The sequence below is a fragment of the Scyliorhinus torazame genome, chromosome 5, assembly GCF_047496885.1.
Source record: "Scyliorhinus torazame isolate Kashiwa2021f chromosome 5, sScyTor2.1, whole genome shotgun sequence".
Classification (NCBI taxonomy): domain Eukaryota; kingdom Metazoa; phylum Chordata; class Chondrichthyes; order Carcharhiniformes; family Scyliorhinidae; genus Scyliorhinus; species Scyliorhinus torazame.
The window spans coordinates 195,742,059-195,756,617 of record NC_092711.1 but is presented as its reverse complement, the minus strand read 5'-3'; the positions used below and the strand labels follow the sequence as shown (position 1 = coordinate 195,756,617).

The following is a 14,559-nucleotide window of genomic DNA, read 5'->3' as shown; positions in this document are numbered from 1 at the left end:
TGGGAAAAGAGAAAAATAACCATGTGAACAAGCTCTGGACAAACATAAACGTTCAATATCAATTATTTTTTCGATAATTGGATAGTGTGCATTTTGCTCACCTTCTCTCCATTTTCAATAAGCATTCGGTCCCAGGCGTTGACTTGGGTGGCCTGGTGCAGGAATAGTTTCTCTTGATCCTCCAGCTCCACACTCCACTTGTTGATGAGACTCTCCAGCTGAGCATACGACATCACTGGAGGGGCACTGCAAATGGACATCCAACCAATTTCAAATCAGGCCACATCTCCAAAACTCTATTCCAGACCAACCTAATTTCAACAGGCCAAAATCCTGCGGCATTGTAATTGAGCCTTACCACACAGCTGGAGTTCAACCTATTTCACTCTGTTTCTGATAGTTTTCTATTGAAGGGGGACTAATTTGATTCTTGAAATAGATAGTGATCAGTATGGAGGCTCCGCACAAAACAAAGGGAGAACATGATATCATCAGCCATATGATATTCCCTTACTGAGGCCCAAACTCAGGATTCCCAAGCCAGGTTTCACTCTGGGATCGGATTTGTCCAGTACTAACATAAGCTGGGATAATAGATGGCTGTCGTTGTTGGAAGTCAATTAGCTCATTTTAAGGACATCACTGCAGAAGTTCCACAAGGTAGTGTCCTCGGTCCAACCATCCTCAGCTGTTTCAGAATTGATCTTCCTTCCATAAGGTCGGAAGAGAGGATGCTTGCACAATGCTCAGCACCATTTGTGACTCCTCAGGACTAAAGCAGCCTATGTTGTTACAGCACTCTGATCAATTCCAGCCCCATATGCCCCGGAGTAGCAACACAAGTGAATTAATCAGTAATTCTTATAAAAATACCCAAGTCTTTGGCCCTTGACTGTCCAATAATTACAGTCACCAGGTTTGTAAATGGAAACATGATCACTGGCTATTATAACAAAGACTATCATTGAATATTCAGTAAATACAACTGTTAATGACAAGCTAATACCTACAACACACTTTACCTGCCCCACCCTCTACCCACACACACAAAGCAGACAAACACTGGGGGGAGGGGAGGGGGGGGGGGGGGGGTGGAGAGAAGAGATGAGAAAAAGTAATGAGGATGAAAGTCAAAGATAAGATTCTTTGCTTCTATTAGCATACTTTCTTCACAGCAAGCTTGCAGATTAGAGTATTAAAGTCTTCGGTTTGCAGCCAGTAATGGTCTTTTTTGGAGTCAATCTTTCGTTTGGAAAATGCAGTACTCACAGGCAGCAGGCTTTCGGGAGAGACACCTCATTTCTCATCAAACTCAGCCTTCAGCTAGTGGTTCGCATTCAGGTCTCTCTATCTATATAGAGTTGGTCAGTTCCGTTTTTGCTTTTTAGGAGAGAGAGTTGGTCGGGTCTGAATTTTGCCTGCACATAGATTAATTCAGGCACTCTGGTCAGTTCCAAAACACATCCCTTTTTGGAGAAAGAAATGGCGAAGCGAGGACAGCAGGCCTTCCTCAGGGCCGTCAGAAGTCAAACGGAAACCAAACTCAAGGCTTGGGACTCTGAAAGGCACATCAGTGGGATCAGGTTCAATCACCTGTTACCGGGCAGAGCATAGACTTTTGGGGGCCTGTCTGCAATCACCAGTATAAACCAGCACAGTCTTCTTCTGTTTGAATTAAAGATACAGGCTTCTTGCCTTAAAAAGTCACGAAGCTTGGGTTGCCTTGAAGATTCACGGAGACGACTACACAATGACATCAATAAGTTCCATCCCACCATCAGACTCATGGACTACTCTCCAGAATTGGTTGCATTCTTGGACACACTCGTCTCCATCAAGGACGGTCACCTCAGCACTTCGCTTTACCGCAAGCCCACGGATAACCTCACGGATGCTCCACTTCTCCAGCTTCCACCCTAAACACATTAAAGAAGCCATCCCCTATGGACAAGCCCTCCGTATACACAGGATCTGCTCAGACGAGGAGGATCGTAACAGACACTGAAAGATGCCCTCGTACGAATGGGATATGGCGCTCGGCTCTTCGATTGACAGTTTCGCACCTACTTCCTCAGAAGACAAACATGGCACACAACCGACAGAGTACCCTTCGTCGTCCAGTACTTCCCTGGAGCGGAGAAACTACAACATCTTCTTCGCAGCCTTAAACACGTCATCGATGAAGCCAAACATCTTGCCAAGGTCATCCCCACACCCCCACTACTTGCCTTCAAACAACCGTGCAACCTCAATCAATGGTAAATGTTGAGTCTGAAGAAGGGTGTGTAGATTGCCTGGGTCACATTGAGAACCAAAAAGACGAGGTGTTGGGCGTCTTAAAAAATATTAAGGTAGATAAGTCCCCAGGGCCTGATGGGATCTACCCCAGAATACTGAAGGAGGCTGGAGAGGAAATTGCTGAGGCCTTGACAGAAATCTTTGGATCCTCACTGTCTTCACGTGATGTCCCGGAGGACTGGAGAATAGCCAATGTTGTTCCTCTGTTTAAGAAGGGTAGCAAGGATAATCCAGGGAACTACAGGCCGGTGACCATTACTTCAGTGGTAGGGAAATTACTGGAGAGAATTCTTCAAGACAGGATCTAGTCCCATTTGGAAGCAAATGGACGTATTAGTGAGAGGCAGCATGGTTTTGTGAAGGGGAGGTCGTGTCTCACTAAATTGATAGAGTTTTTCGAGGAGGTCACTCAGATGATTGATGCAGGTAGGGCAGTGGATGTTGTCTACATGGACTTCAGTAACGCCTTTGACAAGGTCCATGGTAGACTTGTACAAAAGGTGAAGTCACACGGGATCAGGGGTGAGCTGGCAAGGTGGATACAGAACTGGCTAGGTCATAGAAGGCAATGGAAGGATGCTTTTCTAATTGGAGGGCTGTGACCAGTGGTGTTCCGCAGGGATCAGTGCTGGGACCTTTGCGGTTTGTAGTATATATAAATGATTTGGAGGAAAATGTAACTGGTCTGATTAGTAAGTTTGCAGACGACACAAAGGTTGGTGGAATTACGGATAGCGATGAGGACTGTCAGAGGATACAGCAGGATTTAGATTGTTTGGAGACTTGGGCGGAGAGATGGCAGATGGAGTTTAATCCGGACAAATGTGAGGTAATGCATTTTGGAAGGTCTAATGCAGGTAGGGAATATACAGTGAATGGTAGAACCCTCAAGAGTAGTGAAAGTCAGAGAGACCTAGGAGTACAGGTCCACAGGTCACTGAAAGGGGCAACACAGGTGGAGAAGGTAGTCAAGAAGGCATACGGCATGCTTGCCTTCATTGGCCGGGCATTAAGTATAAGAATTAGCAAGTCATGTTGCAGCTGTATAGAACCTTAGTTAGGTCACACTTGGAGTAGTGTTCAATTCTGGTCGCCACACTACCAGAAGGATGTGGGGGCTTTAGAGAGGGTGCAGAAGAGATTTACCAGAATGTTGCCTGGTATGGAGGGCATTAGCTATGAGGAGCGATTGAATAAACTCGGTTTGTTCTCACTGGAACAATGGAGGTTGAGGGGCGACCTGATAGAGGTCTACAAAATGAGGGGCATAGACAGAATGGATAGTCAGAGTAAGAATATGGCTTGATGGGGAAATGAAATGTCAAAGAGAACTTTTGGTCGAATGGAATTTCCAGGCATTTTTGTTATCCCTTATGTTTTTGCGCTAGACAGTTGCAGTGACAAAACACGGCCTTGGGAATCGTTTCTAATTCTACAGATAACTATATTTTAGCTGAGAGCCACAGAATGCCGTATTCCTCAGGCCTCCTCTAAAGGGGCTGTCCTTGGGAAGGAAAGAGTCATTTTATTATACAAGTAATTGTCTGCTGTATTAACATCAACTTGCATCTGTAGACACTCTGATGTACAGTGCTCAAGTCCCGGCCGTGAGTAAACGTACGTTGAAGTAACTTGGTGTTCGATTGATCATTTCATCCGGACTGAGGGAAACCAAAATTCACATTTGGTAACAGAGAATGGTTCTCACGGAGCGTTGCCAGGGGCAGACTGTGTAACTGACTGATCGTGTCCGGAGGCGAAGGAGGAATTGGGCCCCCAAATGTGAGTACCCTTGTTAACACTTTGGTTTCCCCCTCCGCTGTACCGAGCGCGACCTGGTCCTACCGTCTGTTTCTGGAGAGACTCTTACGAGATCAGGTCAGTCCGGCGAACCAGTTACAGTCCGGGTTAGAGGCCCGGGAAGGGTTGGAGTCCCGTAGGAGCTTAGAGTCCTCCTCAAATTCTGGGTTGGAGTTCCGTAAGAGGTTGGAGTCCTCTTCGAAATCTAAAGGTGCTTGGCTGTTGATGATCCTTCTGGTTGCTTGATACCTTCGCGATAAAAGTTGTCCTTAAAACAAGTGATTGTCTCAACCAGTGTCTCGACTTGCCCGACATTCCGGGTTGACTATTGGTTACAGCGGAGAACAGATAACTCAGTCTAAATTATAGTACTTCTCACCAGGTGCGGATGACGCCTTAAACTCCACAATAAACAGGGTTTCACCGTTGCGTACCCTGTCGGAACACTCGAACAGTTTCTTAAATCTGTTAGTTCGGTCTTTGATTCCGAGTCTGTCAGTCTGTTTAAATCAGCCCTCTCTCTCTCTCTTTTCATGTTTCATTTCCAGACTTTGACCTTCTAAAAGTCACTTTCGAATAATTGCCTAAGCCTCCTGATTGGGTAACGGGGCAGGATAAACCAGTTTAAATTCTTGATTGAATAGGCGATTTAGGATCGCTACCAAAATTAAATGGGTAACCACAAGGATCATCCGAGGATAGGAGACAATGGGTAATACTCTGGATAGCACCTCTGATAGTGGAAGCGCGCTTAAGATTATTTGTGAACAGTATCCGGAACATTCTCAGCAGCTGCGGCAGTTATTGGGAAAATTGCATAAGAATTTGGGAAAGGGGAATTGGCCCCTGGGAGGATCAAAAGATTTGCCTACGGTTATAGAGGCACAGCAGATTATTTGGCAACATAACCGTAGCTCCACGGCTAAGAAATTGATTGAGTTATGACGGGAGTACTGCCAAAAATTAAAAGATACATCCTTATTGGCTAGTTGGCAGGCTAACGCTTTAAAATTGGGTATTAAATTAACAGAAGGGGGAATTGTTAAGACTGCGGAGGTTTTGAAAAAGGAATGTGCCCACCATAGAAAAATACCTAAGTCTGTAAAACCCCCCCATTTCTAAATCAGGACTGTACGGTCAAATGGTCGGCCTTGCCTTGACCGAGGGAGACGATGAGGATGACCCTGAAAATTGGCAATATAGGGGACGACCGACCATTACACCGCCACTACGACCGCCTCCACCTTACATTCAAGCCCTTTATCCACCGCTCCCACCGCCACTACCACCACCTCCGCCGCAAGGAGGTCCGGCGACTCGCACTCGTTCTAAAACCCATGCTAATCAATTCCCACAGATGAATCAAGAGTTAGTCCTGGGAAAAGATCCACCAAGAGGTGGATTTCCCTGATTACCCAGACGATTATCAGCCGCGGTGTCAGTTCCCCGTCCGGCAAGTTCCCAATATAGAATACAACCCTGCCAACCCCCGGGGCCCAACAACCAGGCATTTCAAAATAATTATTATAATGAATAAATTAATCAAACTTGATACTACTGATTCAGTATTAATAAATTATACAATATGTTAATAATACAAACAGTTGATTGATCAGTAACATTTCAATAATAGTATTTCAGCTCAAATTCATCGACTGCAGAGCCGTTGGCAATGGTCTGAAATTGCAGAACCGTTGGCAATGATCTTTTCGTCCTCACTGTCAACAGGGGCGGTACCAGGGGATTGGAGAGTGGCGAATGTCGTGCCCCTGTTCAAAAAAGGGACTAGGGATAACCCTGGGAATTACAGGCCAGTTAGTCTTACTTCGGTGGTAGGCAAAGTCATGGAAAGGGTACTGAAGGATAGGGGTTTCTGAGCATCTGGAAAGACACTGCTTGATTAGGGATAGTCAGCACGGATTTGTGAGGGGTAGGTCTTGCCTTACAAGTCTTATTGAATTCTTTGAGGTGACCAAGCATGTGGATGAAGGTAAAGCAGTGGATATAGTGTACATGGATTTTAGTAAGGCATTTGATAAGGTGCCCCATGGTAGACTTCTGCAGAAAGTAAGGAGGCATGGGATAGTGGGAAATTTGGCCAGTTGAATAACGAACTGGCTAACCGATAGAAGTCAGAGAGTGGTGGTAGATGGCAAATATTCAGCCTGGAGCCCAGTAACCAGTGGCGTACCGCATGGATCAGTTCTGGGTCCTCTGCTGTTTGTGATTTTCATTAATGACTTGGATGAGGGAGTTGAAGGGTGGGTCAGTAAATTTGCAGACAATACGAAGATTGGTGGAGTTGTGGATAGTGAGGAGGGCTGTTGTCGGCTGCAAAGAGACAGATAGGATGCAGAGCTGGGCTGAGAAGTGGCAGATGGAGTTTAACCCTGAAAAGTGAGAGGTTGTCCATTTTGCAAGGACAAATATGAATGCGGTAGAGTTAACGGTAGAGTTCTTGGCAATGTGGAGGAGCAGAGAGATCTTGGGGTCTATGTTCATACATCTTTGAAAGTTGCCACTCAAGTGGATAGAGCTGTGAAGAAGGCCTATGGTGTGCTCGCGTTCATTAACAGAGGGATTAATTTAAGAGACGTGAGGTGATGATGCAGCTGTACAAAACTTTGGTCAGGCCACATTTGGATTACTGTGTACAGTTCTGGTCGCCTCATTTTAGGAAGGATGTGGAAGCTTTGGAAAAGGTGCAAAGAAGATTTACCAGGATGTTGCCTGGAATGGAGAGTAGGTCTTACGAGGAAAGGTTGAGGGTGCTAGGCCTTTTCTCATTAGAACGGAGAAGGTTGAGGGGCGACTTGATAGAGGTTTATAAGATGATCAGGGGAATTGACAGAGTAGACAGTCAGAGACTTTTCCCCCGGGTGGAACAAACCATTACAAGGGGACATAAATTTAAGGTGAATGGTGGAAGATATGGGGGGGGGAGGAGAGAGGATGTCAGAGGTAGGTTCTTTACCCAGAGAGTAGTGGGGGCATGGAATGCACTGCCTGTGGAAGTAGTGGAGTCAGAAACATTAGGGACCTTCAAGCAGCTATTGGATAGGTACATGGATTACGGTAAAATGAAAGAGTGTGAGACTTCCGGGTGAGGCGATGACCAGCTAAGTCGCACGTTTTGGCACCTCCCGTTTTAACGGACTTTTGGGCTCTTATCGGGAGCCCCAACGGCAATTTTCGAAGGCTAAACCCACTGTGAGGCGACATAGAAGGGAGTCCCCCCAGATGTGAATGGACAGAAGAGATTGCGGAGGATCCTCTGGAGCAGCGGCAAAGAAGGGAAGTGAGAAGCAAGATGGCGGTGGAGGGAGGCCAGTTGGTATGGGGCCTGGAACAGCAGGTGTTCCTCCGGCGATGTGTGGGGGAGCTCAAGAAGGAGGTGCTGGCGCCGATGCTGCAGGTGATTGAGGGGTTAAAGGAGGCGCAGAAGACCCAAGAGATGTAGCTCCGTGGAGTGAAGGCAAAAGCTGCCGAAAACGAGGACGAGATACAGGGCTTGGTGGTGAAGACGGAGACGCACGAGGCACTGCATAAGAAGTGTATGGAGAGACTGGAAGCCCTGGAAAATAGCTCGAGGAGGAAGAACTTAAGAATCTTGGGTCTTCCCGAAGGGGCAGAGGGAGCCGACGTTGGGGCATATGTGAGCACGATGCTCCATACCTTAATGGGAGCGGAGGCCCCGACGGGCCCCCTGGAAGTGGAGGGAGCGTATCGAGTCCTCGTGAGAAGACCAAAGGCAGGAGAAATACCTCGAGCAATAGTGGTGAGGTTCCACCGCTACAAGGACAGGGAGATGGTTCTGAGATGGGCGAAAAAGACACGGAACAGCAGGTGGGAGAACGCGGTGATCCGCGTGTATCAGGATTGGAGTGCAGAGGCGGCGAGAAGGAGGGCGAGTTTCAATCGGGCCAAGGCGGTGCTCCACAAGAGGAAAGGGAAGTTCGGAATGTTGCAGCCGGCAAGACTGTGGGTTACATACCAGGGTAAACACCACTACTTCGAGACGGCAGAGGAGGCGTGGACATTTATTGAAGAGATGTTGGACTAGATTGGAGAAAGAGTGTTTGAAATGAAATAGTGAGGTGGTGGTAAGGGAGTGTGAATCAGATGGGGGAAAATTTTCTTTCCCCTCGAAGGGGGGGGGGGGAAAAGAGACACGAAGAAATGTGGGTGCTGGTGGGGAAGGGGAGGGGGAAGGAGAGAGGGAGCTGCGCCATCAGGGGCGGGGCCGAGAGGGAAGCACGGGCTTTGTTCCCGCGCTATGGAAATTGTGGCGGGAAAAGGGGGCCCCAGGAAGGAGGGGGCCTCACATAATGGGAGGCTAAGGATAAACAGGGGAAGCCGAGGTCAGCCAGATTTTGCGGACTTCCGGAAGCAATATGGGGGGAGCAACTAAGCTAGAGAGGGATCTAGCGGGGGGGGGGGGGGGGGGTTAACTGGGATGGCTCGTCGACGAGGGGGGGGGGGTAAAGAGCCCCCCAACCCGGTTGATCACGTGGAACGTGAGAGGGTTGAACGGGCCGATTAAGAGGGCAAGGGTACTTGCGCACCTAAAGAAGCTAAAGGCAGACGTGGTCATGCTTCAGGAGACGCACCTGAAACTGGCGGATCAGGTCAGATTAAGAAAAGGATGGGTGGGACAGGTATTCCACTCGGGCTTGGATGCAAAAAATAGAGGGGTGGCAATACTGGTGGGGAAACGGGTATCGTTTGAGGCGAAGATCATAGTGGCGGACAGTGGGGGTAGATACGTGATGGTGAGTGGCAGATTGCAAGGTGAGGCAGTGGTGCTGGTGAACGTATACGCCCCGAACTGGGATAACGTGAACTTTATGAAGCGTATGTTGGGGCGCATCACAGACCTGGAGATGGGAAAGTTGGTAATGGGGGGGCGGGGGACTTCAACACGGTGCTGGACCCAGGGCTGGACCGGTCCAGTTCTAGGACCGGGAGGAGGCCGGCAGCGGCCAAGGTGCTTAAGGCCTTTATGGAGCAGATGGGAGGAGTGGATCCCTGGAGATTTACTCGGCCAAGGAGTGAAGAGTTTTCCTTCTTCTCCCATGTCCACAAACTGTACTCCCGGATAGACTTTTGTCCTGGGAAGGGCGCTGATCTCGAAGGTGGCAGGAACGGAGTATTCCGCTATAACCATTTCAGATCATGCCCCAGATTGGGTAGATCTGGAAGTAGGAGAGGAAAAGGAGCAGCGCCCACTCTGGAGATTAGATATGGGACTGTTGGCCCACGAGGGGGTATGTGTAAGGGTGAGGGGATGTATTGAAAGGTACCTAGAGATTAATGATGACGGAGAGGTCCAGGTGGGAGTGGTCTGGGAGGCGCTGAAGGTGGTGGTTAGAGGGGAGCTGATCTCCATAAGGGCTCATAAGGGGAAACAAGAAAAGAAAGGGAGAGATTGTTGAGGGAGATTGAGGGTGGATAGGCAATATGCGGAGGCTCCAGATGAAGGGCTATACAGGGAAAGACGGAGATTGCACACGGACTTTGACTTGTTGACCACGGGTAAGGCGGAGACACAATGGAGGAAGGCACAGGGAGTGCAGTATGAATATGGAGAGAAGGTGAGCCGGCTGCTGGCCCAACAACTTAGGAAGAGGGGGGCGGCGAGAGAGATCGGAGGGGTTAGAGACGAGGAGGGAAAGATGGAACGGGGAGCGGAGAGGGTGAACGGGGTGTTTAAGGTAATTTACGAGAGGCTATATAAGGCTCAACCCCCGGAAGGGAAAGAGGGAATGATGCATTTCCTAGACCAGCTGGAGTTCCCGAAGGTTGAGGAACAGGAGATGACAGGACTGGGAGCGCAGATTGAGGTGGAGGAGGTGGTAAAAGGAAATGGGAAGATGCAGGCAGGGAAGGCCCTGGGACCCGATGGGTTCCCGGTGGAGTTCTATAGGAAATACGTGGACCTGCTGGCCCCACTTCTGACGAGAACCTTTAATGAGGCTAGGGAAAGGGGGACACTACCCCCGACGATGCCGGAGGCGACGATATCGCTGATCCTGAAAAGAGACAAATACCCGCTGCAGTGCGGGTCATACAGGCCTATCTCCCTTTTGAACGTAGATGCCAAGCTTTTGGCCAAGGTGATGGCGACGAGGATAGAGGACTGTGTCCCTGGGGTGGTGCATGATGATCAAACAGGGTTTGTTAAAGGGAGGCAATTGAATGCTATTATACGGAGGCTGCTGGGGGTGATGATGATGCCCCCACCGGAGGGGGAGGCGGTGATAGTGGTGGCAATGGATGCAGAGAAAGCATTTGATAGAGTGGAGTGGGACTACCTGTGGGAAGTACGGAGGAGATTTGGATTTGGAGAGGGGTTCAGCTCCTATACAGGGCCCCGGTGGCAAGTGTGATTACAAATAGGCAACGATCTGACCACTTCCGACTATATAGGGGTACAAGACAGGGATGTCCCCTGTCCCCGTTACGGTTTGCGTTGGCAATGGAGCCACTGGCCATACCGCTGAGGGACTCTAGGAAGTGGAGGGGGGTACTTAGGAGGAGGAGGAGAAGAGCATCGGGTGTCATTATACGCGGATGATTTGTTGTTGTATGTCGCGGACCCAGTGTAGGGGATGCCTGAGATAATGCAGACACTCGGAGTTTGGAGAATTTTCAGGATATAAATTGAATATGGGGAAGAGTGAACTGTTTGTGATGCACCCCGGGGAACAGGGTAGGGGAATAGCCGATTTACCATCGAGGAGGGTAACAAGGGATTTCTGGTATTTCGGGATCCAGGTGGCCAGGAATTGGGGAACCTTGCATAAGCTTAACTTGGCACGGTTGGTAGAGCAGATGGAAGAGGATTCTAGGAGGTGGGACATGGCGCTCCCGTCATTGGCGGGCAGGGTGCAGGCGGTTAAAATGGTGGTCCTTCCGAGGTTTCTTTGTGTTCCAGTGCCTCCCTGTACTGATTACAAAGGCCTTTTTTAAGAAGGTGGACAAGAGTATTATGAGCTTTGTGTGGGCTGGAAAGACCCCAAGAGTAAAGAGGGGGTTCCTGCAGCGCAGTAGGGACAGAGGGGGACTGGCACTGCCGAGTCTAAGTGATTATTATTGGGCCGCCGACGTGTCAATGATATGTAAGTGGATGAGGGAAGGGGAAGGAGCGGCGTGGAAAAGACTGGAGATGGCATCCTGTAGGGGAACTAGTCTAAAAGCACTGGCGACGGCACCGTTGCCGTTCTCCCCGAAAAAATACACCTCAAACCCAGTGGTGGTGGCAACTCTGAAAATTTGGGGGCAGTGGAGACGACATAAGGGAGTGACGGGTGCCTCAGTGTGGTCCCCGATAAGGAACAACCATAGGTTCGTCCCGGGAAGGATAGATGGGGGATTTAAATCTTGGCAGCGAGCAGGAATTGCGAAATTGAAGGACTTGTTCTTAGACGGGACGTTCGCGGGTCTGGGAGCACTGACAGAAAAATATGGGTTGCCACCTGGGAATGCATTTCGCTATATGCAAGTGAGGGCATTTGTGAGGCAACAGGTGAGGGAATTTCCGCAGCTCCCGGTGCAAGAGATCCAGGACAGAGTGATTTCAGGGGCATGGGTGGGTGATGGTAGGGTGTCAGATATATATATATTATATAGGGAAATGAGAGACGAGGGGGAGACGATGGTAGAGGAGCTGAAAGGAAAATGGGAGGAGGAGCTGGGGGAAGAGATTGAGGAGGGGCTCTGGGCAGATGCCCTAAGTCGGGTAAACTCTTCATCCTCGTGTGCCAGGCTCAGCCTGATTCAGTTCAAGGTATTACACAGGGCGCATATGACTGGAGCAAGGCTGAGTAGGTTTTTTGGAGTGGAAGATAGGTGCGGGAGATGCGTGGGAAGCCCGGCGAACCACAGCCACATGTTTAGGTCATGTCCAGTATTGCATAGGTTCTGGGTGTGTGTGGCAAAAGTGATTTCAAAGGTGGTGGGGGTCCGGGTCGAACCAGGCTGGGGGGTTGGCTATATTTGAGGTTTCAGATGAGCCGGGAGTGCAGGAGGCGAGAGACGCCGATGTTTTGGCCTTTGCGTCCCTAGTAGCCCGGCGAAGGATTCTACTTCTGTGGAAAGAAGCTAAGCCCCCGGGTGTGGAGGCCTGGATCAATGACATGGCAGGGTTCATAAAATTGGACCGGATAAAGTACGCACTAAGAGGTTCGGCTCAAGGGTTCACCAGGTGGTGGCAACCGTTACTCAACTATCTCGCAGAGCGATAAGGGAAAATAGGAAAGGTAGCAGCAGCAACCCAGGGGGGAGGAGGGGGGGGGGGGGTGGGAGAGAGAGAGAGAGAAGAGGGCTCATTTGGGTCCTCAGGGGTTTTATGTGTGTGTTTATATATTAGTTATTTATATTAGATGTTACGAAGTTATTATTTTAGTTACTATTTCTGTTGTTTCTTATTTTGTTGTTGGCAGTTGCCGTTAGTTAGCATATTATTTATTTTTAAAAAACGAACAATGTATATATTATTACAAAGTTGTAAAATGGGAAAATTTTGTTTGATCGAAAAACTTTAATAAAATATATTTATTTTTTAAAAAATGAAAGAGTGTAGATTTATTTGTTCTTAATTAGCATTGCGGATAATAAGAACATAAGAACTAGGAACAGGAGTAGGCCATCTGGCCCTTCGAGCCTGCTCCGCCATTCAATGAGATCATGGCTGATCTTTGTGGAATCAGCTCCACTCTCCAGCCCGTACACCATATCCCCGAATCCCTTTATTATTTAGAAAGGTATCTATCTTTTTCTTAAAAACGTTTAAAGGAGCCTCAACTGCTTCACTGGGCAAGGAATTCCAGAGATTCACAACCCTTTGGGTGAAGAAGTTCCTCCTAAACTCGGTCCTAAATCTACCTCCCCTTATTTCGAGGCTATGCCCCCTAGTTCTGCTTTCCCCGACCAGTGGAAACAACCTGCCCGGATCCATCCTATCTATTCCCTTCATAATCTTATATGTTTCAATAGGTACCCCGCGCATCCTTCTAAACTCCAATGAGTACAGTCCCAGTCTACTCAACCTCACGTCATAATCTAATCCCCTCAACTCTGGGATCAACCTGGTGAATCTCCTCTGCACTCCCTCCAGTGCCAATATGTCCTTTCTCAGGTCAGGAGACCAAAACTGAACGCAATACTCAAGATGTGGCCTCACCAACACCCTATACAATTGCAGCATAACCTCCCTAGTCTTGAACTCCATCCCTCTATCAACGAAACACAAAACCCGATTAGCCTTCTTAATCACCTGTTGCATCTGCACACCAACTTTTTGCGACTCGTGCACCAGCACACCCAGGTCCCTCTGCACAGCAGCATGTTTTAACATCTTACCGTTGAAAGAATAATCCATTCTGCTGTTATTCCTCCCAAAATGGATAGCCTCACACTTGGCAACATTGAATTCCATCTGCCAGACCCTAGCCCATTCACCTAACCTATCCAAATCCTTCTGCAGACTTCCGGTATCCTCTGCACTTTTTGCTTTACCACTCATCTTAGTGTCGTCTGCAAACTTTGACACATGCACTTGGTCCCCAACTCCAAATCATCTATGTAAATTGTGAACAACTGCGGGCCCAACACTGATCCTTGAGGGACCCTACTAGTTACAGGTTGCCAACCCGAGAAACACCCATTTATCCGCTTTGTTAGTTAACCAATCCTCTACCCATGCTCCCACTTTACCCTCAATGCCATGCATCTTTAGTTTATGCAGCAACCTTTTGTGTGGCACCTTGTCAAAAGCTTTCTGGAAATCCAGATATACCACTTCCATTGGCTCCCCGTTATCTACTGCACTACCATTATCTACTGGTCCTCATAAAATTCTACCAAATTAGTCAGACACGACCTACCCTTTATGAACCCATGCTGCGTCTGCCCAATGAGACAATTTCCCTCCAGGTGCCCCGCTATTTCCTCCTTAATGATAGATTCCAGCTTTTTCCCTACAACCGAAGTTAAGCTTACCGGCCTATAATTACCCGCTTTCTGCCGACCTCCTTTTTTAAACAGTGGTGTCACGTTTGCTACTTTCCAATCCTCTGGGACCACCCCAGAGTCTAGTGAATTTTGATAAATTATCACTAGTGCGTTTACAATTTCCCTAGCCATCTCTTTTAACACTCTGGGATGCATCCCATCAGGGCCAGGAGACTGGTCTACCTTTAGCCCCATTAGCTTGCCCAATACTGCCTCCTTAGTGATTACAATCATCTCAAGATCCTCACCTATCATATCTTTATTTCCATCAGTCACTGGCATGTTATTTGTGTCTTCCACTGTGAAGTCTGACCCAAAAAACCTGTTCAGCTCCTCAGCCATTTCCCCATCGCCTATTAAATCTCCCTTCTCATCTTCCAAAGGACCAATTTACCTTAGCCACTCTTTTTTGTCTTATATATTTGTAGAAGCTTTTACTATCTGCTT

The 14,559-nt window shown here is 48.3% G+C and overlaps 1 protein-coding gene across 3 annotated transcripts in view; it reads right to left on the bottom strand.

The window, feature by feature from the left end:
* The window catches only part of nup62l (nucleoporin 62 like), a 175,015-nt gene that overhangs the window by 15,644 nt on the left and 144,812 nt on the right, over window positions 1–14,559 (bottom strand). For all 3 annotated transcript variants that reach the window (XM_072504953.1, XM_072504954.1, XM_072504955.1), the window contains one exon: window positions 102–246. In XM_072504953.1, coding sequence (XP_072361054.1) covers window positions 102–246 — 145 coding nt within the window. The remainder of the gene's footprint in view (window positions 1–101; window positions 247–14,559) is intronic.